Here is a 27610-nt window from a genome sequence, read left to right on the forward strand (position 1 = left end):
TCTCCACAAACATTTCCCTTTCAGTTGTTATTATTTTAAATACTCTTGTTTGCATGAAATAAAAAAGCTGCATGTTTTATGAACAGTCCAGCATTTCAGGAAGTTTTGTCTGATGAGTCACATGAAAGATTTGATGCAGTTTTTCATCTCTTTTAATCTGAGTTTAGCCTGTTTTGTCTGGCCATAATCAGAGATTAAACTGAGCCGATTGTCTTTTTTCATACAGACTGGAAGAAGGCAAACGGGATTTCCCCAAATCCCCCCATAAAAATGATCTTTACCAAAATATACGGAGGCCCTAAAGTGCCGATCAAATGTCTAATGAATAAAAAAACAGAAAAATTTGAATTTTGGTGCATAAACCCAGCAACACGTGGCAGAATTACAACACATGTTATTAAATGCAGCAAGATGAACATTAAATATAAGTTACCGTATTAATTTTCCTATTTATTTACTTTGGTGTTTTTTTATTCATTTATCTATTTATTTCCTATTTAACCCTATTGATTTATTGGTTTTTCTATTCTACGTAACAAAGCACAATAAATAGACAACAGAGAATAAATAATATAATAGTTTAAATATCTAGTAGTAGTGTCTGTTCTTATCAGACACATTTCACTGTGTGTTGTACTTGACTAACTATGCATGTAACAAATAAAGAATCTTGAATCTATATAATATTCCACCTTCCACTTTGTAAAAAAAAAAATACTTTCTATTAAATATATCTTATATATCTTTTCTTTATAGTTTTCGTACATGCTGAACTGAATAAACAAAGAAATAAGTGAATAAGTAAATGAAGAGAAAATATGAATACATAAATAGGTAAATGGTATGCTGTTATTTATGCATTCATATATTTGTTTATATATTTTTTCACTCTTTAACCTAATTTCGTTCATATTCATTTTCTTATTTATTCTTCATACTGCCATCTACACACGGAAAAGAACACAGAAGTATACCATTTATGCTTATATTTATTTCTCATCCTTCTTCCCCCTCTGATTGTTTCCTCGGTTATGTTTCTGTGTTTTTCTCACTGATGGGGCGCAGCTTTGATTTGATCCAGTTTATCCCACGTGATGAGAATTTTCTGCCTTTGTTCTGTTTACACTCACAGAGAAATGAATCATCTTTGTTGTGCACATTCTCCCTCAGCGCCATCTGCGCGGTGTTGACACCACGCTTTGATGGGTATTTCCATTGTCCAATGGAAGCCGTGGCTCATGTCCCCGTGGACCCAATGGGCGGGGCGACGTTGTAGGTGGGCGGGGACAGCAGAGAGCAGGGATCTGTCAGCGCTGAGCTCGGTCAGTCGTGCTGTATCCGCCGAGCAACAGTGAGGGTCTTCATGTGTGATTATGACTGAGGATAATGGAGAAAAATGGAAACGGCACGGACTGAGATCACTCATAGAGATTTGGACTGGACGTAGATGCTCCGCGGCCTGTTGATTCCGCTACAGATGTGGGAATTTTCTGGATTACAGTGAAGTTACTGGAATCTTTGTCATCTCGGTCTGAAGAAAGACATCCAGGCGGCCTGAAATCACTCAGACTCCCGCTGAAGCCCAGCCGCGGTTAGCTGCCTGTTACGAAGCAATATCGTTGTTTTATTCTGTAGAAAGTTATTCAATAAGATAAACCTGTGCATGGCTAAAATTAGCGGTTTGGTGTCGTTATATAATTACTGTTTTAGCTGTCTGGGATAGCAGCAGCAGGGATAATAGCTAAGCTAGCTAGCGGGGCTGGGGCTAGCCTGTTGTTAGCCGGAAAGCTGCGCTGAAATGACAACAAAAAGACACCCTCCAGGTTTGGGAGTTTGATACATGTATCATAAAATAGATCTGCTTTAAATTTAGGTAACAGCTGCCAGACTTAGTTTAAAGTAAGTGCAGACAGTAATCATATTTTCTTGCAACTACAACAATCATTCCACAGCTCCAGTTACACTTTAAATATGTGCTTTAATCTTTAATCTCGCAAAGATAAGAAAAGTCTTTTGGTCTTTTTTAAAACATCATTTTAAGTTGTCAGTGCCAGTTTTTCCTCGCTCCCAAAACTATTATTGCTCTTATCTTTAACAATGTTTTACTTTCCACAACCACATTTTTGGCAGCCAAACAGGACATTCCTCTGAGACTGTGACCCCCTTTTTTCCCATTTTTTTTTCTTTGCCTGAAATTAAACTACCTACAGTTTAGAAGACTGTTAACAGGCAAAACAAAGACTCCCAGACCCGCATACGGGACGTTCATGGCATAACAGACTGTGTATCAGGGAATAGCAACGCATAAGGGTGCTGTTTGGTTTCCCCTTCAGCTTCTTGGAGACTACTCCCTCGACCTCCATGTGAGACAGGATGGGCAGCCAGGGCAGCCCAGTGAAAAGCTACGACTACCTGCTGAAGTTCCTCCTGGTAGGCGACAGCGACGTGGGGAAAGGCGAGATCCTGGACAGCCTGCAGGATGGATCTGCAGAGTCCCCTTACGCTTACAGTAGTGGTGAGTCACTCCCACCTCAGCTGATCGGGCTCCTGCTGGCTCATCACTGAAGTCCTGAACATACAAGCTGCGCACGCCACCACCGCTGCTGCTGTGGAGAGCGTACAATGACACATTCACATACACTGAACTTCACAACACAGCAGTGAGTCAGGCGGTCATGGATGTGTGTGTGCATTGTTGTTGCACATAGTGGATAAACAATGCTTTCTCTGATGTCAGTATAAAAACAGGTTATTATTCAGCGAGCGTAGTTCCTCTTCTTATTCCTAAACACCTTCAGCGGTGGCCAACTGTGGGGGGGAAAAAAACAGACCAGGCCATGTTTTAGTTTAGCAACATCAGCTGTTTTTGAGCTGCTGTGGAGGTACAGATGGAGGTCAGAAGGTCTCACCTTCAGTGTAGGAGTTCAGAGAGGTGTAACTGAAACAAATGTCCCTCTAATAGACTGATCTCTGATCAAATAACTGCTGTTCCAGAAGTGTAAAACAGACTAAACATGAAAACATTTTTATGACTCGGTCATCACCAACCGCATACATGCAAATTCCTGAGACAGTGGGAAGCATTTTCAGCCGTGACTTTGCTGCACAGCTTCATCCGATGGCGTTAGTAAAATATAACTGAGCAGGTTTCGTGTATAAAATGTATTCTTAACTCTCTGTTGCTCTAAGAGCATACTGTCAGACAAGTCAATGGAAACCAGGAGTCTTTAAACAGAAACTCACAGAACGTAACCTGGGATGAAGCTGAGGTCATGACAGTGGCGTTGTGAGCCTGTTATACTCACCTTTGTCATCCTCGTCACTGCCATTTTGGCCATTCGTGCAACTTTCACATTTTGTACCCTTCGACGCATGCTTCGTGTGGTGAAGACAGGTGTGTTTAAAAGTGTGTTGGTTTTTGCCGTGAGTTTAATCATATTTAATAACAGAAGCACGGATCATACAGAGGTGGATGTTGCAATAGGTGAGACTTTTCGGGGAAAACTGATTTCTTTGTCCTGGTTTCGACTCCTCGTATAGCAGCGCTGATGTCAAGGTTTTGTCTGAGTGGCGATACCTGTCATTCAAAAGAATAGTGCAGCTAGTACTTGTGCCATCAGTGCTGTGGTGATGTCACACGACCAATGTGGTGAGTATAATGGGCCATTTAAGCCTCAGTTAGAGTTCCTGCGTTGTGAGTCCATTACGGGCTGCTAAAGTCTGAGTGACGTAAATTTCATCATCAGACGGTGACTGTGCGCGTGGCTGGCTGTTATTTGTGGCCGCGCAGACTTGTCCTTTGAGATTTACATTACAGTTCACCAACTATTCACATGACCCAACCGGTGGTCTTTAACAAGTATAACGGGAAGGAGCGCTCAGCCGTCGGGCCTCCAGCTGTACATCTGTAATCACGGTATTATACTTGTTGTGGATTTGGACGTGGACAGCTGAGGGCCGAGCAGTCATTCCTGTTATCCGTCTTTGAAGAGCGCCACCTGGGGCTTATGCATAGTTGGTGCACTGATCCAATTTTTCCTGTTTCCAATACAATGCCAGTGCCTTTGCTTCAGTATCTGCAGACACCAACTCAATACCAGGGTACATTCAATCAGCTGGTATTTCACAGTCAGAAGAAGAAGAAAATGGGAATCATGTTTTTGTCATTAGAGTCAACTTGATGTTTATTAATGAAATAATTGATAACAAGTAAAGTGAAAAATGCACTCATCTCCTCAGTGTGAGAGTATCCCTGTTGTTATTTATGGCCTCATTAGTTTCACTGCTCTCAGTCTCACTGCGAGTGCACCTCCTCGCACACAGAGTGGAGCAGATGGAGACTGGAGGAGTAAACTAGTATGAATCCAGCTGACGACAGCGTGTTCTGTTAACATTGGTGCTATAAAAGCTTTAAACCACCTTTAAAAAAGTGCCAAACTTTTACATAAAAGGCTTAATATTTAAAAAAAATCACGACCATCAAAATGCTTTAAAGCTTCAGGTGGAAACGAACATTAATTATGACTAATTACCCGGTGAGACCGCGTCTCCGGCACTGTGTCAGTCTGTTAGTCCAGCTTCAACTTTTCATTTACCTTCCAGTTCTTTGTTCCTCGCACTAAACCCGCCGTCACTTTCGAAGATAAGGAGGAAGAGAATGAGCCGGCCTGCAAGCAGCAGCGGTGATGCTGTCAAGTGAACCAGTCCATCATAATAACAACACAATGGAGTGCTGAGCCTGGTCGAGTCCTTTGGGGATATTTCATTGTTGTGCACTGAAAGAAGAAAGGTTTAAGAGCCTCATTTTTCTAACTGATGCACTGAGATGTCTTTTCAATCAGCTTTTTTTAATTGTCTTCTCTGCTAAAGCCTGCTGTTATCAGATGGCTGCCATGAAGCATATCTCAGATCAGGGGAAATTATTTGAAATCCTCTTAGAAATTATTAATGCACAGCAGCTGTGCCGCTCACAAGAACTAACGTCAGCCATGTTTTGCTTCTCTTTATTGCCTCAAAGTGAAATAATTTTAAAATGTCATTAATTACCCGACACAGCTCCAGCCTGTAAAGCAGACTCGCTGAGACCGTGTTCCAGCAGTCTGATCATCAGGTTAACCCGTCGAGCTGCGACCGTGCTTCTGAGGCTCCTAAACGCTGGAACAGCCTCCTCCTTCTGGCTGGTCGGCTTAAACGCAGTTCTTCCAGCATCACTGGGATATAGTTCAAAGAAATTAGACTAATGACATCCAGCAAGGATGGAAGTCATTTTGATGAATAACAAGATTTACTTCATTTATCCCCAGATGTTTGGAAATTCCCAGATCTGGTTTTAATGTGCTCATCACTGTTGTGACCTTCTGCTTTGTTTGAACTAGAATAAGTTTTAAAAAAAAAAAAGGTTAAACCCTAATTCCTTATTATTCCTTGTTATCATTCAGTTTATAAGGATTGTTTGTAGAGACCCTCAGCATGAACACATTCATAGATTTGTGAACTCCAGTTATCCTCATCAGAGAAAAAGGTTGAGGTATGGATGAAACGGTGGATTTGTGAAGTGTTCGATCTATAATTGGTTTGATAATGGAAACAGTCGCCGCCTTCTCGTGCATCGCAGACATGTCTTTGCATCTTCTGCGAGGCGTTTGATGCTGCTGATGGACGTCTGATTTGTGATCAATAAAGCACACAAACTCTAATGACAGAGCAGGAAATGTGACAGACCGGTCTATCCAGCTGGCACCCCCAAACTCGACAGCCAGCTAATCACAGCCTGAGGACAGCGTTATCCAATCAAAATCTGTCCTTCTGTCCTGATTTTCCCTTCTGAAATATTCAGGGTCCTCGCAGGCACTCTAGCCTGCCTTTGCCAGAGGGATGGAAATCAATAGCAGCGCTTCCGTCGGCACAAACATCCCCATCAAAGCTGCGATCCACTCTGCACTCCATATTTAATGAAGCTCTTTGAATTCTTTTGATCTTCCTCTCATCAAATGGGGCTGCTTCCTCTTTTACAGACTGTTTAGGAGCTGGCCTGACAGCAGGGCAGCAACAAACATTTGATTTATCATCTGATCGGCTGACAACAATCCTGAGTGGATTTTTTGTTTTGTTTTGTTTTTTAAATGCAGAAACTGCTTCCTTCTCTAAGAAGTCGGTCCAAAACCTCAAAGCTGTTTCCTCTCTGATGGTGTTCATGACCAAATGATTAGTCATCAATCAGAGAAGTAATCAGTAGATGCATCAGTAATGAAATCGAAGCCTGTTAACATCATCATTAGAAGAACCTCTGAGTCACTGATGGCTTTGTGATGAGAAACAGTTATGATATATACCAGGGTAGGTGTCTGTTTTTCAGTCCATGCTGCTGGCTTGGTGGTCCTCCGTGTTAGTTAATTAATTAGTTCCTAGTCCTGTAATAGGACGGGCATCGAGGGCAGTTCTGATCTGTAAGATGGAGAGAATCTCCAACTAGCAGGTGGAGAACTGGTTTATGTGCTGCTACACCGAGCTCACACAGAGCCAGCAGAGCAGACACCACCAGCTTCAGTCCACAGTGGACAGTGGAGTTTGTGTTGTTGTTGTTTCTGGGAAACTTGTGTTTTTCAAACTGGCTGAAAGTGAAGGGATCAAGTCGAGGAGAGGACCTCCGTCACAGCCAGGGTTTTATCACATACAGCTGTTGCAGTGAAACATTTAATTTGGCTTAGAGAGGCTTAAGTGTACCCATCACCAAACACACACACGAACTGAGGGAGGGTCTCTGTGATGCTGCTGAGTGCCAACAGGCAGCTTCGTCCTGTGGCACGATTCCTCAGATGATGGCGGGAGCGGGTCCCTGCTGGGAGATGCAGTATTTATGATCACACACTGATGGTGTAAAAAGGAAGAAGATAGAACTTTTCATCTAAAAGAAAATAAAATACAAAAAAAGTTTCAGGTGAAAGCCACTAATGGACTGCACAGCTGGACCATCAGTGTTTTTCCTGCAGTATGGTCAGTGCTGGTAATGTGATATGTCTGCAGGCGGTTTTATAAATGACAGATGGGAGTGCGCATTAAACTGAAATATGATGCATCAAACTGCATTTTCATTGTGTTGGACTTGTGAATGAGACAGAAGCAGTCTCTGCAGCATGTTGGCTTGTGTTTAGTTTCTGGTGGAAAGAGTTTAACTGCGCAGCGCTTTTAGATGACACACTCTAATTTGAGACCATGTCAAAGCCTCTTCGACGCAGTCTGAGCAAAAGCTGAAAGCCTGAAGCTTCACACATCTCTCCCACAAAGTGAGTCCGTTCCCAGAATAGAAGCCGTTTTCAGCTGAGACATTAGAGGAGCTATTGATTATCTGGGATGTCCTAAGTGCGCCCTGGATATGAGAGGAAAGGAAGCGCTCGCTCCGAAGCCCTGCACTCGCTCTGATTCAATTAGGCCAGCCTGAGCTCAGCACTTTAGCCCGGCAGCAGCTTGATGCTGCCAGGAAAATTGGAAGATCTTGGTAATGTGGTCAGCCAGCAGCTGCTAACTGCCGGAGGCTGATGCAGTAACATTTGATAGAGCTATTGTCTTTTTCATTAATGTTAATAATGGCTGTGGATTGAAGATTCGCTGAGCTTTGGCTTAAAGGGCAGCGAGGAAAAGTGAAACTGTGGGAATTTAACGCAGGACTTGTCTGCGTGAATACTTTTTACATGTTTCTGTGGTTCAGTGAAGAACATTCATGAGAATTTTATAAGTTTCAAGGAGTTTTACTGAGAAACAAAGAGTCCGTATTTACAGTGTTCGCCCTTCTTATCAGAGCTCCAGGCTGATCCGTTTGTGTGCTTCTGCTTTTTAAAGGCTGCACATACCAAACACAAATAACTTCTTCCAGGAGCAGTTTGGTGGCAGACTCTGTGTTTTTCAGCGTAATGAAGTGAGAACTTTGATTATCAAATAAACCTTATAGCTCCACAGTCAGGAAACATCCCTGATCTTAATCCAGTCCAGAGTCTGTGGTCAGTCTTTAATCAGGATCATTTTAAACTGTGAATCATGCAAAGCTGGTCTAATTAGACTCCAGGATAAAAACACAAAAACCATTTAGTGACACAAGAACCTGTTGAGCAAAAAGATAAACATCTTATCAGAGGTGAGAAACGGATTATTCAGTGGCTCACCTGTGTGGCTCACCTGTGTGGCTCACCTGTGAGGCCTCAGGTGGTAGCAGGCTCAGTGCAAACCTCAGGAACATGTCCAGACGCGGCGCGGTGGGGTGGCAGGTGTAGCGGTCTGACAGGTTTGTCAGAGCAGAGCTGAACAACAAGGACAGAACAGAACGAGCTGTTAGCTGCATGTGGCGCCACGCCACAGGCCGCCTCCATCACGATGGCTAAACGGTAAATACGGCGTGTAAAGGCTCGTTACAGGTCACACGCGAAAGGTTGTCACGGCACATTGTGATGGATGGATGAAGGTGTAATGGCTAAAACGTAAACTCACCTGAAGGATCAGGTGAAGCTTTCAGTCTCTACGTTCATGGTTTTATTGACTTTTTTGATCCTCTTAGCAGCAAAGCATTAAACTGCCACCTGATTATATTACTGTTATAATGAATCGTGAATCGCTACCTTATCGTGGTGGAGGGGTTTGTGTGTCACAGGGATCCCAGGGGCTATGTTGTCTGGGGGCTTTTGCCCCCTGGTAGGGTCTCCCATGGCAAATTGGTCCTGGGTGAGGGACCAGACAAAGAGCGATTCAGAAGACCCGTATGAAAAGAACATCGAGGGAACAGTTTACCCTGCCCGGGATAGGGTTACCGGGGCCCCGCCCTGGAGCCAGGCCCGGGGAGGGTGCCCGAGGGCGAGCGTCTGGTGGCCGGGCCTTAGTCCATGGGGCCCGGCCGGGCACAGCCCGAAGAGGAGACATGGGCCCATCCTCCCGCAGGCCCACCACCCGCAGGAGGCGCCATAGGGGTCGGGTGCATTGTGTGTCGGGCGGCGGCCAGGAGCGGAGGCCCTGGCGGACCGATCCCCGGCTGCCAAGACTGGCAATAGGGACATGGAATGTCACCTCTCTGGTGGGGAAGGAGCCTGAGTTAGTGCGTGAGGTTGAGAAGTACCGGCTAGATATAGTCGGGCTCACCTCTACGCATGGCTTGGGCTCTGGAACTAGTCTCCTGGAGAGGGGCTGGACTCTGTCTCAGTCTGGAGTTGCCCCTGGTGAGAGGCGGCGGGCTGGGGTGGGTATTCTAATATCCCCCCGGCTTGCTGCCGGTACGTTGGGGTTTTTCCCGGTGGATGAGAGGGTTTGTTCCCTGCGCCTCAGGGTCGGGGAACGGGTCCTGACTGTCATCTGCGCTTATGCGCCGAGTGGCAGTTCAGAGTACCCAGCCTTCTTAGAGTCCCTGGGGGGGGTGCTGGAAGGTGCCCCACCTGGAGACTCTGTTGTCCTACTGGGAGACTTCAATGCTCACGTGGGTAACGACAGCGAGACCTGGAGGGGCGTGATTGGGAGGAACGGCCTCCCTGATCTGAACCCGAGTGGTGTTTTGTTATTGGACTTCTGTGCAAATCACAGTTTGGCCATAACGAACACCTTGTTCGAACATAAGAGTGTCCATAAGTGCACGTGGCACCAGGATGCTCTAGGCCGCAGGTCGATGATCGATTTTGTAATCGTATCACCAGACCTGCGACCATATGTTCTGGACACTCGGGTAAAGAGAGGGGCTGAGCTGTCAACTGATCACCACCTGGTGGTGAGTTGGATCAGGTGGCGGGGGAGGACGCTGGACAGACCCGGTGCACCTAAACGCGTAGTGAGGGTGTGCTGGGAACGTCTAGCAGAGGCCCCAGTCCGCGAGATCTTCAACGCACACCTCCGGCAGAGCTTCAACAACATTCCGAGGGAGACTGGGGACATTGAGTCCGAATGGACCATGTTCAGCGTCTCCATTGCCGAAGCTGCTGCATTGAGCTGCGGCCGCAAGGTGGTTGGTGCCTGCCGTGGTGGTAATCCCCGAACCAAATGGTGGACACCAGAGGTGAAGGGAGCCACGAGGCTGAAGAAGGAGTCCTATCGGGCTTGGTTAGCCTGTGGGACTCCAGAGGCAGCTGACAGGTATCGACAGGCCAAGCGGAATGCGGCTCGGGCAGTGGCTGAAGCAAAAACTCGGGTGTGGGAGGAGTTCGGAGAGGCCATGGAAAAAGACTTTCGGACTGCCTCGAAGAGATTCTGGCAAACCGTCAGGCGTCTCAGGAGGGGAAAGCGGTGCTCTACCTGCACTGTGTATAGTGCTGGCGGTGCGCTGCTGACGTCGACTGAGAAAATTGTCAGACGGTGGAAGGAATACTTCGAGGACCTCCTTAATCCCACTGACACGTCTTCCGAGGAGGAAGCAGAGTCTGGGGATGAGGGGAATGACCCGCCAATTTCTGGGGTCGAGGTCACTGAGGCAGTTAAACAACTCCTCGGTGGCAGAGCCCCTGGTGTTGATGAGGTCCGCCCCGAGTTCCTGAAGGCTCTGGACGTTGTAGGGCTGTCCTGGTTGACACGCCTCTACAATGTTGCGTGGAGATCAGGGGCAGTACCCCTGGACTGGCAGACCGGGGTGGTGGTCCCCATCTTTAAGAAGGGAGACCGGAGGGTGTGTTCCAACTACAGGGGGATCACACTCCTCAGCCTCCCTGGGAAAGTCTATGCCAGGGTGCTGGAAAGGAGAGTTCGTCCTTTAGTCGAACCTCGGATACAGGAGGAACAATGCGGTTTTCGTCCTGGTCGCGGAACACTGGACCAGCTCTTTATCCTCTCGAGGATACTTGAGGGTGCATGGGAGTTTGCCCAACCAGTCTACATGTGTTTTGTGGACTTGGAGAAGGCATTCGACCGTGTCCCTCGGGGTGTCCTGTGGGAGGTGTTGCGGGAGTATGGGGTGTCTGGCCCATTGCTACGGGCCATTCGATCCCTATACAACCGTTGTAAGAGTTTGGTTCGCATTGCCGGCAATAAGTCGGACTCGTTTCCGGTGGGTGATGGGCTCCGCCAGGGCTGCCCTTTATCACCGATTCTGTTCATAATTTTTATGGACAGGATTTCTAGGCGCAGCCAAGTGGCGGGGGGCTTTCACTTCGGTGGCCTCAGAATCTCATCTCTGCTTTTTGCGGATGATGTGGTTCTGATGGCTTCATCGGGTGGGGCCTCCAGCTCGCACTGGAACGGTTCGCAGCCGAGTGTGAAGCAGCGGGAATGAGGATCAGCACCTCCAAATCTGAGGCCATGGTTCTCAGCCGGAAAAGGGTGGAGTGCCCACTCCGGGTCAGGGATGAGTTCCTGCCCCAAGTGGAGGAGTTTAAGTATCTCGGGGTCTTGTTCGCGAGTGATGGGAGAAGGGAGCCGGAGATCGACAGACGGATTGGTGCTGCGGCTGCAGTGATGCGGACGCTGCACCGGTCCGTCGTGGTGAAGAGGGAGCTGAGTGTAAAAGCGAAGCTCTCAATTTACCGGTCGATCTACGTCCCGACCCTCACCTATGGCCACGAGCTGTGGGTAGTGACCGAAAGAACGAGATCGCGGATACAAGCGGCAGAAATGAGCTTCCTCCGAAGGGTGGCTGGCCTCTCCCTTAGAGATAGGGTGAGAAGTTCGGCCATCCGGGAGGGGCTCAGAGTAGAGCCGCTGCTCCTCCACATCGAAAGGAGCCAGTTGAGGTGGTTCGGGCATCTGACAAGGATGCCCCTGGGCGCCTCCTGGGTGAGGTGTTCCGGGCATGTCCCACCGGGAGGAGGCCCCGGGGCAGACCCAGGACGCGCTGGAGAGATTATATCTCTCGGCTGGCCTGGGAACGCCTTGGTGTTCCCCCGGATGAGCTGGAGGAGGTGGCTGGGGAGAGGGAGGTCTGGGCTTCTCTGCTTAGGCTGCTGCCCCCGCGACCCGACCTCGGATAAAGCGGATGAGGATGGATGGATGGATGGATGATTTATTTAGGAGTTGATATTTGCTGTTATGCAACTGAAGCCACAAAAGTAGATGTTATGAAACACACTGTTTAGATATACAATCAGAGCAGTGAAAGAGCGGCGTTGTTTGTTATCATTCCTAAACGCGTGGTTGGGACATTTTTAAAGAACGTCACGGTCGTCTGCGTCGTGTTTCAAGTGTTCATGGTGATGATGAGTCACTTCCTCCAGCCTCTCTCTGACTGAGTACTGTACTTGATTGATTTTTATCATTCTCTGTGCTTCTATCTCCCTAATTCCTGTCTCTCTCTCGCTTCTTGTCCAGGTATCGACTACAAAACCACCACTATTCTCTTGGACGGCAGGAGAGTGAAGCTGGAGCTGTGGTAAGGACGCAGTTTTATTTTTTTATTTTTTCTTGCATCCACTCTAAAATCCTGCAGTATGTGTCTGTGGCCTGAAGCCAGAGTTTGGTCACATTAAAGCAGAAATGGGGCATGCCTTTGGTTTAGGCAGAGCGAGGAATGGGAAAAGTTTTTATTGATAGCTTTTTTTTTCTTCCCTTCCTAATTCTGTTTTCTGTGTTTGGAAAAACAGCAGGCCTGCACAGGATTTCAGCTTGAACAGTTTTATTATCTCTGAGTCTGAACACAGAGTTGGAGGGAAAAAAGAGAAGAAGGCATGCATGTGACTCAGTTACTTCTGTTTATGTAGCACATTTAAAAGCAACAGGAGATGAGCCAAAGTGAGGCGAGCGAAGGCAGATTAACATTTAAGGGAAACACATGAATTTAAAAACCACATAAAGATGAACAAATAGAAGAAGAATATATTAAACAGATTAAGTTTAAACTGGAGTAAAAACAGACTGCAATGACGGGTCTGAAAGTAAAGACTCTAAATTTACAACAGCAGACAACGCTGAGCCCAGTCTAAGGGACGAGGCCAAACATCATCTGTACAAACTGTGAGTCATCTGTGGCACTCCACACCACGCAAAACATCACACGCTGTGTGGCTAGCATCATCACGCCTGTGCAGAGAGTGGGTCAGTAATAACTGGACTGGATTACAGCCTCTGTGTCAAAGTACTGCAGAAACACACCTCGTTTTGTTTACAACGGCACAGAATCTGGCAGACCGCAGAGAACGGGTGAATAGGTGCTAACATGAAGCTGCACAATCACACTAAAGCCAATGAATAGCTAGCAGCCTCCAGAGAGAGACGTTTTAGGAGGAAACCAGCTCGTATGAACTCCCATACAGGTGAAGTCATTTCCTGAGGAGGAAGTAAACAGCACGTCCACCTGCCAATAGATAGTCCAGTAGATGCTTCTGAAGATAAAGAGGAATCTCACTGCAATGAAGACAGCCTTTACTGGCATTACAGTCAGATTTGTTTCCCACACTGAGTTTTTTCTTAACATCTTCCGTGTCTCAGCCTTTCTGTCACCTGCCCGTACTTTCAGCTCACAGCTTTCATAACTGCCATGAGTTTAAAGCTGCAAGGTGCACGTGCTGTCATGTCGGTGAAGTAATCCTGCATCCGTGCAGTCGCAGCAGATTCACGTATTTGTCTGTGAAGACACTGCAGTGCTAGGCGAGGCCTGTTTGGTGGAAGTAGGAATTCAAGGAATTCGACTCCTGAGGGGGGAACCAACGCCTCGTCTTCTGTGTGAAGAAAGTTTGAAGGCAGCTGCGTGATGCAGGATCTTCTTTATTTTGCTGCCTCAGTCTCGCCTCCTCTCCTCGCTGTTTTACAGTGTCAATATCACCTTCTTCCTCTCGTTCACGCTCTTTTTTTTTTTTTTTTCCTTCATCCTCTGCTTCCTTTTTGTTTCTGTGTGGTTGGAAAACAGCTTCTCGGATTATTATTACCATCTAATCCACAATAAGACCAAAAGGACAACATGAAATTGTTCCACCTAACAAGAGTTTGTTATTCTGAGCCACGAGGCTCCATGTTGTCCATTGTTTACATGTCCCTTCATTAGTTTACTGTGACTCAAGCCCACATACGCCGTCCTGGTGCCACGAATGCTCACCGGAGCACCAGACGTGGATTAATCTGCTGCTGAAAATAGTCCAACATGCATTGGGAAAACCATCAGCATGCAGCTGTTTTATAAACATTTAGGAATTTTAAAAATACTTCAGTAAGGATGCGGTTCATTAAGTCGGAGGTGTGCAGGCTTAAAGAAGCCAGAAAATGTTTGTCTCTTCTGGTATGCTGCACAACAGATGATCCTCCCAGACGACAGCGCGTGTAGATGAACTGATGCTGCTTGGAAAAGTGGAGCAGCTGGTTTTTAAACCTGAAAAAAGAGATTTTATTCTCATTCTGTGTGTCAATCTGGTTTGCATAAATCTGTCCCTCATGAGTTCTCTGGTCTGTACAGCTCTCTGTGAAACCACAGGCTGAGCTCACGTCTGACCTGCAAAGTATCTGAATAAATAAGTTACCGTGTTGAAGAATGAACCAGTCAGAACTATAAAGTGATTTTGATTTTGAGCCAAACCCACAGCCTGCACTGATTATATGTAATTTAAACTGCCTTGAGACTATTGTTATCTTGTGCCCACGGCTCAGACGTCCTTATATTTACCATATTTCAAGTCTGTGTGCATGCAGTTGTAGGAATGTGCAGTCCTGCTGCCGCTCGCTGTAGTAGGAACTACCTCACGGACACTTTTCACACGGTGGTGGGTTGGAAATGCAACGTGTGAGATGCAGTGAACTTCACAGGTGTAGATGCAACCAAAGACCCAGTCTGACCACAAACTGTGTATAAACACGGTGAAGCCCCCACCATCATCGTCGTTACTTTTATTTATTTATTGGACCCATGTTTAGATGACAGGGAGCCGTAAATGCACTGATAGTTTTGTTATGCTTTTCTACTTTTACTGCTTCTGCACTACAAGCCACGTTCAAGAGCTCACACACACCTTAGTGCAGCGCTTTCTTCTCTGCTTTTAAGAGCCTGTTCTGTGTCACTCACACTTCAAATCGGTGCATCAGGAGCAATTTAGGATTGATCATCGTCTGTATGAGGACGGAGAGAGCTGGAGGTTGGATCTGACCTTCCTGCCGGCAGTGGCTCATTGAGCCGTCTGTTAGCACAGTACAGCCATGTTATTTGTTAGATAATGAGTATAGTTTAACCAGGTGGATTCATCCACAGGGTAATTGTTATTGGAGCATTAAATTTGCTTCTGATTTCCAGCTGAAGTTTGGGAGCTGTTTTATAATGCGTCCCTATGGAAGTTTTGTTGGGCACGCTCTCCATTCTAGGGGCGGTATTTGTGTCCCAACAGTAACTCCTTTCTAACATCAGGTGAAAGAGGAGAAAAATGCCCTCCGGGTCGATGTGTGATGGGTCTGGGCGTGAAACAATGGGAAAGACATTTTTTTTCCCAGAGTAATCTCCAGGCAGAGAACTTGGAGTGGATGTCATCGCTCTGGAATGCAGAGTGAATGGAAAACTCAAATCTTCACAAAACTTAAAGTGCAATTGTGAAAAAGCCTTGAGAGATGTCCAAACACCATCAGGAGTCCAGAGCTCTGTGACCCATTTAAACTTCGGTGCTCTCAGAAGTACTTTACCAGGAAACCATCAAAGTAGGCGGGACCTTTCACTCTCAAAGATGGTTTCAAAATCACGTTAGTGGTGGGAAAAAGTGCAGTCATTTACAAATTTTATAAAAAACACTAAAATCACTCACTACCAAAGACCAAAGCACTCTTATCTTTGATCAAGTTGCACATTTTGATATGAATTTGTGGCATTTGCGACAGATCATGGAGGTTTGGTCAGAGCGCGAGCAGGCTGAAAGTGTTGTGGATAGATGGATGAAGGGATTGAGTTGCATGTTTTCGCCTCAGTTTGGAGGACTGCTGCTGGCTCTGCTGAACCTGAAACCCCCAAAAAGAAGTCGGCTCAGATTTTCGTCCTGTTGGCTGAAACCTGCTGCTTTTTGTGCTGTTTACCCCGAAAACAGAAGAGGGATTTATCTTCTTGCAGCTGCACAGATCTGAGTGTTTAATGTGCTGCTTTTCCTCAGGGACACCTCGGGACAGGGGAGGTTCTGCACAATCTTTCGCTCGTACTCCCGCGGAGCTCAGGTGAGGAGCAAACAGCTGCATTCATTTAAATGCTGCTGGAGTTTGTATGCTGACATCGTTTGTCTCTCTTCAGGGGATCCTGCTGGTGTATGACATCACCAACAGGTGGTCCTTCGACGGCATCGACAGGTGGATCAGAGAGATCGATGAGGTGAGTCTTTGAGAGTCTGGCTTTGTTTCTAATGAATCCAGTGTGACCACGTGACCCACACCTGAATTATTCTCTGCATTAGCATAAAGATCCAGATTCTGGACACACGTTGAGTCTGGTTTCCTTTCTACATCATGTCCTGCTGTGTTTAAAACTATTATTTAGTTTTAATTTATGCTCTTACTTTGATTTCAGATGTAAACAGGTGAGTTATAACACACACACACACACACACACACACACACACACACACACACCCCCCGTACTGTTGTTGTGAAGGAGAAATTATCTGTAGAGACCAAAACCGTTTCTGTGTCAGGCTGTAAACATGTTTATTTCTGTCGGGAGTCTCTGGGGACTGACTAACTGCTGGAGCCTCTGCTGGACGTTAGAGGAACTGCAGCTTTTCTTGGACTCTAGAAACGAGTCCCTTATAGAGATTCCTATAAACAAGCCGTAACACAAACCAGTGAATATCAGAGGAAAAAGGATACAAAATAATATGTGAACATCTAAACATGTATTCAGGCAAATCTGGTGCAATATTTGTTGCAGAAAATCGGTGATCAAATATTTGACTGTAATCAGTTTACAGCCAGCAAACTGTCATCAGTTTTCATCTGTTTATGTTTCACCTTCCAGAGATTCTTGAGTCGACTATCTCGTTTTTATTTCTGTCCTTAAAAGTGTTCAGTTGTGTGGAGGTGGAGCAGGAAAGGCCAAACAGGAACACACATTCCAAAGGCCAAAAATACCGACACACACGCACACTAACAAAGCGGACATCCTCTTTGTTTCCAAGTCATCAGGAAGGACACACACATACAAAGGCTGTATTAAGTAACTCACTGCTTACTCATATATGTTTTCTTAGTGTCAAATTTGAAGTGTAAGATTAAACCAATCTAAGATCATCCCTGAAAGATAAAATATAATCCTGCAGGAAAAAAAGAGGAAAGAAAAAACTAACAGTAACACAGCAAAGTGTGCAGGGATGATGATGCAGGAGGTAATGATAGACGCTCAGCTTTAAAAAGAAGTTTTAAAATATTCAGATTTTCTGAAAGTCTGCAGTGCGTCTAATGCAAGTCCTGAAATCCCCAAATCTCAACTCTGGAGAGGGAAAAGTTAGCGTGATGCCTACAGCTACCAGAGTATTTAAAAAAAGCAGAGTTAAAATAAAATTCTAGACCAATCAGCTCCTGTGCTGTGTGTATATGAAACGTCTGGATATGAAAAACAAAAACAAGCTTCTGTTCTGGTTCAGTCAGTCAGCATTTCCTGTTTGAAGCTTTAAATACTTCTATACCTCAATCCGTGCATATTAAAGACAGTAAATACGTTTAACAGTTCATTTGAGTGCCGTTTGAGTCTTATTGGCACCAAAAAGCACCGGGTCTAATGAAATAGCTCGGCCAAAGGAGGAACCCTTTAAATTTTGGCCGTGTTCATGTTCTTAAGAACTGCACAACAGATGCTGCCACATAATTAAACAGTCTAAACATGTTTTTTCTTAATCCTCTGCTGTGCTTTTGTCTGCCTGTAACAATATTGTCATTTCATCTCATTTTTCCTTTTTGAAAAACTGATCTCAGATTAGAGGTAATAATAACTCACATTTTTGCTCTCCTTCTTCTCCTGTTGATTAATGAGAACCGTTCTGGTCAAATAACCACATCAATGAAATTTAATTCCTGCTGCTGTGTGACTGCTGTGAGGATTTATTAAATTACACACTTCATGATTTGCACAGCCAGCAGAAAATCTGTGAATTACATTCAGCAGCGAGACGAGACACGATCAGCCTGTGAGGGTGAATCTGATGCATCTGTCACTAAATGTGGTTAAAGAGTGGAGAAAAGTCCCAGAAGGTTTCAATTTGATTGTATTTGCAACGACAGGGCAAAATGAGATAATCTCACAATGGTAAAGAGTCCTGCTAAAAATTCCTGGCTCCACATGGTTATCACTCCTGAGTTAATTGTAAAATTTTCAAGCATAATGTTTTGAGCTGTCCAGCTAACAGAAACTAAACCAATCACCACCTCTTTCTTCTTTTTCTTAGAAGTAGTATTCTTTATTTTAACAGGTCAGTTTTGGGATCTAATTTTAAGGGACACAGACACTTAAGAAAAGGATGTGCAAAAGGGGAAGACAAATACATGTTCCAGTGAAATCAAGTGTAGCTTCATAGTGTTTTTGTAGCTCACTTATAGGTGTCAAAGTATTTAAATCCAGTTTTCAGTGTGAGTAGAAGGTCCAACTAATGTTAGAAGTGTCCTGTTACCCGACAGTGTTATTATATTTAAATGTAACAGGGGCTCAGATGTAAGATGAAGTAGAGTCTTATAAATAAACATCATGCAGTGCTGCTAAGCAGGACCATCTGGCTTCTTCATATACTGTACAGTAATAAATGAGGGAAGATTCACCTGTGATAAAACATCACACAGTGATACTTCACTTCACTACATACTTCACCCGTTGCCTACTGGTGGTGGTCAGAGGGCCCGGTGGCGCCAGTGTCCGGCAGCCTCGCCTCTGTCAGTGCGCCCCAGGGTGGCTGTGGCTACGATGTAGCTTGCCATCACCAGTGTGTGAATGTGTGTGTGAATGGGTGAATGACTGGTGAAAGCACTTTGGGGTCCTTAGGGACTAGTAAAGCGCTATATAAATACAGGCCATTTACCATTACTTGAAATAACGAGGCTTCAGGTTGAGGGGGAGGCACGCATATAAATAATATCACCATCACACAGAAATTTGTAGACGTGCCAAACATGAATATAAACATCATCGCCACAATCAAGTCCAGATAAATTTTAGATTGTGGAATGATCTTACAACCCCAAAAAAGGGAAAAATAATTTATTCCTTCAGCAAAATCCAATTTTAGTCTTCAGTTTTCTTGGTAGGTGTTCCATGTGAGTCAGTTTGGTATCGACTGAGTCCAAGGTCTTTACACCAATCAAATTTTTACATTTTAATACCATGAAGGGTTTGAGTATAGACCAAAGTATGGTTTTTGGTGACCTCACCAATAACATGTGATTAGTTTTATCGTAGTTTAGAACACATTTACATTTGCTGAAATATTTCTTAAATTTATCAGCAGGCTGTAGTTTTGCAGTCGTCAGGATAAGGGAAGATCCAGTGGCATGTAACGTAGTGTCATCTGCGTAAAAATGTGCATTACAATTTTTGAGTCAAAGATGTAATAGTGTTTATAGTAAACAAAAGAGGTCCAAGAATACTTCCCTGTGGAACACCTGTACTAATGATGTCCATCCAGAGTCTGAAGTAGTTATAGAAGTTTTATATATGTGAACAGCTGAGTACTTTTAAATAATATGGTAAATAAAAGAGGACCAAGAATAGATCCCTGTGGAACACCTGTACCAAAGGTAGATGACCTCATTGGAGGTTGTCTGAGTGTGAAAAGTCAACAGAAACTCTGAGAAGAAACAGATTAGTGGTGACGGCCGCTGTAGTCATGTTTCATTCAGTTTGTCAGAATAGATTGGGATGAATTAGAGAGAGGTACGTGCTGCATGTGCCTGTGCCTGTTGAATTAATAACAAACCTTCATCAGTCACTTGAATGTAACATCTCTTATTCACTACATTTCTCTTAACTTGCAAAACCCCTTTTTACTTTTCAGGAACTTAAAGTTGCAAAAAGCACCAATAATCCAATTCAAACATCATCTCACAGCAGTGGGTAACTGTCTTTTTTTTTTTTCTTTCTCCCAGCATGCCCCAGGCGTGCCTCGGATCCTCGTGGGTAACCGTCTACATCTGGCATTCAAGCGGCAAGTTCCCACCGAGCAGGCGAGGGCGTACGCCGAGAAGAATGGCATGACCTTCTTTGAAGTGAGCCCGCTGTGCAACTTCAACGTCATTGAGTCGTTCACAGAGTTGTCGCGCATCGTCCTCATGAGGCACGGCATGGAGAAGTTCTGGAGGCCCAACAGAGGTGGGTGGATGTGGAGCTGGGGGCACCAAAGTGAGCAAAAATGGGTTGTTAAACTGCACTCTGCTGGATTTTCACTACCCCCGAGAGCAAGAGAAAATGAGTCTGTGAAGCACTGTGGAGCCCAGTCAGCAGATGGATGTCATATCGCCACACAAACTTTCTCAAACTAATTAATTTGAGCTCATTCCTGTCATCTCTCTGTCTCCTTCGTGTGTAATTACAGTTTAAAGCAGTGGGAAGTGATGTCCTGCACGTCCTTTGAGACTTTATAGAGAACAGAGTCAGGCTCAGTGTGCTGAAACTCGCCTCCTCTTTCAGTCTGAGCTTCCTCCAGTGTGTCAGAGAAGCAGCTCGAGCTGTCTGAGCTGTGCTCCTCGAAGCAGCTTCAGATCTCCTGCTTTTCTGAAATTTTTCTTTTCTTTATGGACAGTTTTATTCAGAGGAACGTTCTGTTCCTGTTGGATTAAAGCAGATGGAATCACTAAGCTTACAGCAGCTCCTGTAACCTCAGCAAACTGCTGCTATGAGAAAGACAGACAAAAGTCACTCGAGTCCTTCATGTAGAAATCAGTCCTCAGTTTATTTGAGGCGATAAGAGTCGAAAGAGGTCTAATTTCCTTTAGTTTTGTTACAGTCTGTTCATAAATTGGTAATAAAAAGCATTTATCTAAAATCTGACATTAACATTTTTCCCTTAACGGATGTTTGACGTTAACCTCGTCTCTGTCACCTCCCTCTCTGCAGTCTTCAGCCTCCAGGACCTCTGCTGCAGAGCCATCGTGTCCTGCACGCCGGTCCACCTGATCGATAAGCTCCCGCTGCCCGTCGCAATCAAGTCCCACCTCAAGTCCTTTTCCATGGCCAACGGAATGAATGCCGTCATGATGCACGGACGCTCCTACTCGCTGGCCAACCCAGCCGGCGGCTCCAAAGGCAACAGCCTGAAACGCTCCAAGTCTATCCGTCCGCCGCAGAGTCCGCCGCAAAACTGCACCCGCAGCAACTGTAAGATCTCCTAACAAGCGCCGCTCCCCGGATCGCAGCTTGGAGCGGGCGTGGGATCAGGAGACAGATGTGCAGGGTTTCGTTAGCTGGAGGAAATCCCTGAACCCGAAGAGCAGGAATGATGGATAAAGGGATGAATGAGCGCTACCTCCCACCTACACGAGGTCATGTTTCAAGTGTTTAATGTTCTTTCCAGGTGAAGGGGGAGGGGTTCGAATGGTGCCTCAGGAAATTTAGAGAGTGACTACAAATGTTTTGACCTTATTTACACTAAAACAAGAGAAAAAGACTCCAGAAACTCTCCTCCCTGCTGGAGAGGCTACTACATGAACAGAGATCCCTCACCAACACATATTTAGTTACTCTACATGATGCACGCCGCTCAGTGTCTGTGCATCGCCGCAGCCTTCACTTTCACACCTTTCCTGTTTCCTTTTTTTCTGTCCACACATCCGTTATTTTTTGTTCTGTGACTGATAAGCTAACCATCAAAACACTAGAAATAATCAGTCGCTTTTTGTCAGCGCACGTGTGTTTTAAAGTGATTTTATATTATAAATCCACAGAGGTTTAGAGGCCCCCCCCCCCCAAAATACCCCTGGAGGACCCGGCCTGAGCCGAGTCCAGACTTGTTAGTGTGCCTTGAGCCCAAGTGAACAAGCATGCAGCAGATAGATCGCTAAAAGCACGACAGTAACCATGAATTAGAAAATCCACAGAGGTTCAGTTTCCTATTTTTAGTTTGCAGTCCCTTCATCTTCTGATGGACTCCATTTGTCGCTTAAATGCAGCCAAATGTGACGAATTATACTGAGGAATTTATTTTAAACACGCTTTTTATATACATTTTTTTTAAGGAAAATGTTTGTTGTTCAATATTTCACATGTGACAGTCAGCCAATCAAATGTACAAACCCAAACTGAACTTTTCAGACGGGGTGGAAACGTGCTTGGGACTATTTTCAGTGGAGGAGTGATCTACATTTGGTGTTCTGGTGTGAAGTGTGGTTATGTGTCAGTGGTGCATCTGTTTTCTTTTTCACCCGAGAGCTTCAGCGACTTGATTTTTTCCCCACTCCTTCCTCTCATCATGCTTTTCAGATTTCACGCCTCACCTGTCGTGTCACACCTTTATAACTCCGCAGAGTCACGTCTGCGCTCACCTGCTGCTTCTCTGACAACGTGCCACCGATCCAGACTCGCCTCAAAGTGATGCTCCACCCAAACTCTCTGAATGAGCGTGTTGGTAACGGAGCAGTTAGTGACACTGCTGCAGTCCATTAATCCATGTGTTGGTTTCACAGAAAACATCAACATACGATAACTTCAGTACATTTAATGAAGCCTTCACATTCTGAATGTTTTCAGAGTTATCGGATCTTGAAGTTCATCAGGGTGGATTAAGAACATTATACATGTGCCTCCTCACACTCGTGCACAAACTGTGATGCTTGCAGTGGGTTTAAAACCGATTAGTTTGCATTTTTTAACAGAGCTTCAACATCTTTTTAAGCCCTGGAAATTTCACATGGATATCTGTTAGCTGTGAGGGATCAAAAAATGCAGAATAACTGCAAATTTGGACCCATTCCCATGTAATTAGAGGGCCTGTAACTATGAAGATATTCATGTGTGATGGTAAAATTTTGCTTGGCTTCATTAAATAAACTAAAGTTATTGAACATAAAAAATTCAGCTGATTCTGAGAGACCCACAGACGAGGGACCGAGTGATTTCTTTTATTAAGTAATGCTGCTTTTCTGGGGTTTTCATTGCATTTTAAACAGATTATCTGTGGTTTTTCGCTCTTTTATGACTGAATCATCAGCTGAAGCTCTAAATTGAGCACAAAGAACATAAAGCAGTTCATTAGACCATTAGTAGAAGTGAAGCAAATATATGGTGTCACCCTAATGGCTGCAGTCAGTGTCACAGTTGATCACTGAGTAATAAAACCCAAATCACACTGACTTTGCTGAAACATGTTCCAGCTGTCATTGAATTTCTCGGATTTTCACTGCAAAAAGTTCAAATTGAATTAACTTAAAGTCACAGAAGACAAAGAAAACCGGCCAATCGTGCAGATTTGAAAACTGCAAACTGTTAATTAGGAGCCAGAAGTAGCAGAGAGGAAATCTCGACAGTGTTTTTGTGCGCTCAGATCTGAATGCGTGAGCAGAGAGCCTCAGCACGCAGCTTTTCTTTGAAGTTTTCCACATGGACGCAGTTTCCCAACACGGCGCTGAAGTGTCAGCGTGCTGTTCCAGATTAAAATGATCATATTTACTGTGATGAAGCGTGGCTCTGTCTGCCGCCGTGAAACTGAAACGGTCATGAAGCTCTGCTGCGACATAATTGGCTCAGATGTTTCTGTTTTGGTTGCTGATTGGTGGTTTTGGTGGATCGGCGATCACTCGGGCTTCGCTGAGTGTCGCACCCGCTCTTTGTGTAACGTGTTTGGTTTTATTTTCACAGTTTTCAGGAGTTTAACCCGAGCACAGCTCCATCCGGTCACATCTTTAACCCACACAGTCCCCTCAGCTGTTAGCTTACTGCGCTCCTGTGACTCTGCTGCACGTCTGTCTGCTCATGTGTTTTCCATAAGTTTAATTCAGTTTCAGTCTTTGCCTGAGCTCTTGTGACTTTCTGAGAAGCTGTTCAGATGATGTGATAGTTGAAGTTCTGATGAGGGCAAACAGGAAACCAGTCACAGCGGCTGGTCAGGCTCGTGTTGAAGTGGAAACTTTCCAGTATTGATAGTAAACAGTGACCCGTGTGTATCGGACCGCTCTGAATGTCACTCGCTGTCTTTCATAACCAACTTCTCTTTAAGGCACACCAACTCTCAGAGCAAAATGTCAGGAACATTTTCACGCTTTAATCGACTCTTTTCACTTGTTGAGACGTCTCACAGACCAGAACATTAATCAGGAGATGTTAAAAATATAAAAAGTCTTTCTCTCAGTGGAAGCATAAATAGTTTCACTTCATTTCAGGATGCTTAACTTCCTTTTTTATGCTGTTTGCAATTTTTACTCTGTGATTTTCATCACATTTCAGAGAAAATCAATAATGTGTTTTAGATAAACTGCGACCAAATCAGTTTTCCGCCCACTCAGAGTCTCAATCTGCAGATAAAATCTCGCCTTCACTTCCGTCACAACTATAAGCTCCTTTCACCAGTGACAAAAACGACATTAGTTAATAATTTTGACCCAGAAGGAGTCGAAGTTAGAAGACGACCGCGGTGTCAAAATGTAGAAAAAAGCAGACGTGTGGCCGCGTATCCCACACGGTGACAGTTGGGATAACTTTAACTTTGCATGGCGTCATTAAATAAACCGTTCAGCAGAAATCAGCTGACTCTGAGGGGGTCAGGGGTCAGGTGGGAGTGAGCTGCAGGTCCTTTCAGAGGACTGAGGCATAGAGACGTGTGTTCAGGATGTCTGCTGTTGGTTTTCCTGATGTTTGATGTTTGAAATTAAAAAAAAAACAGCAGACTGTGCGTTTAAATGTGAACTCTTGATAATCGAATTAAGCTGCGACCACGAGGTTGGAATTAAATGACCGTCCGCCTCGTGTTTGCCGTCCGTGTTCCCGCCCTGCTCGTTCTCCTGTGAGCGCAGCGCAGCGTCGGCCTCCGTGTGCGAGCGGCCGCTCGTGTAGAAACGAGCCGGAACACGTGAACTCTTCCGAGTCGCTGCGTTTCAAACTCCTCCGACTGGATCTCCCACAGGAACCGAAGCAGCAGGTCTTCTTCTCTCTCTGCCTCTGATCTGCACCGCCGCCTCCGCACGCTGTCCCATGATTCATAGCTACTGAATAATAGATGCTCCTTTCATAGATCTCTGAAGAGCTTCATCTCCGTCTCTTTCTTCCTCTCTGCTCGCTGCGTGGTTTGTTTCCTCCTCAGTTTCTGCTTCTGCCTTCTTTTCCTTCGCCTTAAAATCCTGCAGATGATCGTTTTTTCTCCACGCTTCGTTCCAGGTTTTGTGGCGTCTCTTCAGGCGATCGGAGGGAGCGCCCTCTCCATCCGCTCGGCTTTGTTTTGTCTCCTTTCTCGCCTTTAATGATGCCCCCCACTGATCCAGAGTCAGATTATTCCTCCACCACACACATTAACTGTAGTTCCAGCAGCACCCTCAGGACCAGCCTAATGTTCTCTAAGAATAGCTAAACCATGAGATTAGTCTTGTTTATGGTGGTTTAATGTTCAGTGATCTCAGCACAGTAAACAGCATCTGTGCTCGGTCTCTCACTGAAAGTGTTTTAGTGCAAAGCTTCTAAAAATAGAAGCTCAATTGGGCTGAATGCTGCTCATCTAAAATAACGCACAAGTCACCTGAAAGGTCAAATAAGGAAGATTCAGAGTTTAAGTTCTCGATAAACTGCAGAGATATGAGTGGCTGATTAAAGGAGAAACATGGCGTAGATTTACAGCTGACCTGTTCAGCTCGTTTCCAGCTCCCTCAGAGCAGCTTTGCATGATTCACAGTTCAAAATAACCCTTCTTTATCTGAAACCAGGCCTCGGTGCAGCCCCTCAGCTCATCCTCTGCCTGAAACAGAGTAATTTAGGCTACCACGTGCAATCAGATGGTCCGAGATACAATATTAGGCATGTCCACTCTCTGTGAATTAAGACGATTCATCTTAAATGTTTTCGTGTTTTCAGTCCTAAAGATTTCGACATACCCCATATTTCATGCAGGATTGTAAACTACACTTAAAGCACTCTGCATGTTTCTGTTATAATGCCAGACTTCTATATTAAACATGTCTATTGGTTCTAATAATGAGGCAACGATATGTAAATGTAACCCCTTTAAGTCGAAGTTCAGCCTCTTTCTGCTGTGATTAAGGTTTAGAGAAGCAGATTTCCTCATACAGTCCTTTCTGCAGACAGCACAGCTCAGAAATACCCAAAACTGCCTCTCAGCAGTCGTCCAGACTTTAGCCAGTCAGAAGAAGGTTCAGGAAGGTGGGGCCTTTAAGCAACGGGAGGAAAGTCAGCTTGTTTGACAGAAAGGCCGGGCGGCGATAAATAAGGTCTTTCCTGATCTGCGAGTCATGCGGCGCTGCTCTGATGGAGTCCCAGAATGAAAATGCATGTAAATAATTGGAGGAACTTTTACGTTTGAACTCAGAGCACAGCTGAATAAAAGGAAATCAGCAGTGATGATCACATGGTTTTTAGTAAATGTGCAGAAACACTCTCGTAGTCACAACAACAGCAGGAAGTGAAGAACATGTCCTCCTGATGAGGAGCGTGTGAGCGTGGTTCAGCATTTTTCTTTTCCTGCAGTTTTCACACGTATTTTAAACGTTTGTTACGGAAGTTCAAGAATGGGGAAAAAAGCTCTCACACCATCAGGTTTCATCTCTTTGCCAACATTTTTAGGTTTTTATCTTCTCCCACTCTGAGGCTTTTATTTGCCTAACATCAGCACAATAAACCTCGTGTGTTGTTATTTGTTCATCCAACCACAGTTTTTTATTTGCATAACCACAGAAACATTCACAGAGGATTGTGGGAATGTTTGTAACAACGAAGAAAAATGACCAGTAGAACACTACTCCTGTCTTTTTGGCTGAAGCTGCTGAACGAGTGTGTGTGTGTGTGTGTGTGTGTGTTTGTGAATGTGTGTGTGAGTGTGAGAGAGAGGTAATGATCTTTAAACATCAAGCTGAACATTTTTCTTTCTTGTTTTTAAATTATTGATTGTACAGTTTAAGGCGATGTGTATGAAGATTTTTCACAATAAAAGTATTGAATGTTGACGTCAACCTGTCTCAGGATTTTGTTTATTTTACAGCCCAAAAGAATAAACACCTCAAAAAAATAATTATAAATCATTTCATGCACATAAAACATGAGCACAGTCCTTGAATCAGTATTTTATTAGAGAAGGCTGCCATCTAGTGGAAGTTTGTTGCCTTAGTTTGAAAAGAAGTCCAACCAGAAGTATTTAGAGTGCAGTTGGGAGTATTTTACAAGAATAAAATCATTTAGATTATATTTATCTGTATGGTAAGATTGATTGATTCATTTAAAAAAAATTATGTTCAGAGGTGATTCAGAATGATTTCAGAATAAAGTAGATAAAACGTCTCAGTTTACTGTATGAAAGTCTGTGGTCTAAAATTCAAGTGCAATCTTCCAAAATGTAGTATTTACTTTTTGGGTTAATTAAAATGTGTTTTTCATACATGGATCTACTTTTTAATTTAGTTTTAGTTCACTAAGTGGTATATATATATGTATATGTATATATATATATATATGTATATGTATATATATATGTATATATATATGTATATATATATGTATATATATATACATACATACACATATATATATATATATATATATATATATATATATATATATATATATATATATATATATATATGTGCATTA

The 27610-nt window shown here is 44.4% G+C and overlaps 1 protein-coding gene across 2 annotated transcripts; it reads left to right on the forward strand.

Annotated features, from left to right (window-relative positions):
• The first annotated feature begins 1279 nt into the window (after positions 1 to 1279).
• On the forward strand, positions 1280 to 26976 carry rab40c (RAB40c, member RAS oncogene family). Of its 2 annotated transcripts, XM_003442576.5 has the most exons (7): positions 1281 to 1591; positions 2334 to 2515; positions 12259 to 12319; positions 15999 to 16059; positions 16133 to 16210; positions 19963 to 20185; positions 20930 to 26976. In XM_003442576.5, the coding sequence occupies exons 2-7, from the start codon at positions 2374 to 2376 to the stop codon at positions 21202 to 21204; spliced, it is 840 nt and encodes a 279-aa protein (XP_003442624.1). In that variant the 5' UTR covers positions 1281 to 1591; positions 2334 to 2373; the 3' UTR covers positions 21205 to 26976. The 2 variants fall into 2 exon arrangements, with proteins under 2 accessions (XP_025762256.1, XP_003442624.1); XM_025906471.1 differs by having other exon boundaries at positions 1280 to 2515.
• The last annotated feature ends 634 nt before the right edge of the window (positions 26977 to 27610 follow it).

This window comes from Oreochromis niloticus, linkage group LG4 (genome assembly GCF_001858045.2).
Source record: "Oreochromis niloticus isolate F11D_XX linkage group LG4, O_niloticus_UMD_NMBU, whole genome shotgun sequence".
Classification (NCBI taxonomy): Eukaryota; Metazoa; Chordata; class Actinopteri; order Cichliformes; family Cichlidae; genus Oreochromis; species Oreochromis niloticus.

Excerpts from the sequence above, each read along its gene's own strand:
- rab40c (XM_025906471.1), top strand. The coding sequence starts at position 2,374 with ATGGGCAGCCAGGGCAGCCCAGTGAAAAGCTACGACTACCTGCTGAAG. Across the intron at positions 12,320-15,998 it reads AGAGTGAAGCTGGAGCTGTG|GGACACCTCGGGACAGGGGA; the intron begins GTAAGGACGCAG and ends GCTTTTCCTCAG. Across the intron at positions 20,186-20,929 it reads GTTCTGGAGGCCCAACAGAG|TCTTCAGCCTCCAGGACCTC; the intron begins GTGGGTGGATGT and ends CCCTCTCTGCAG.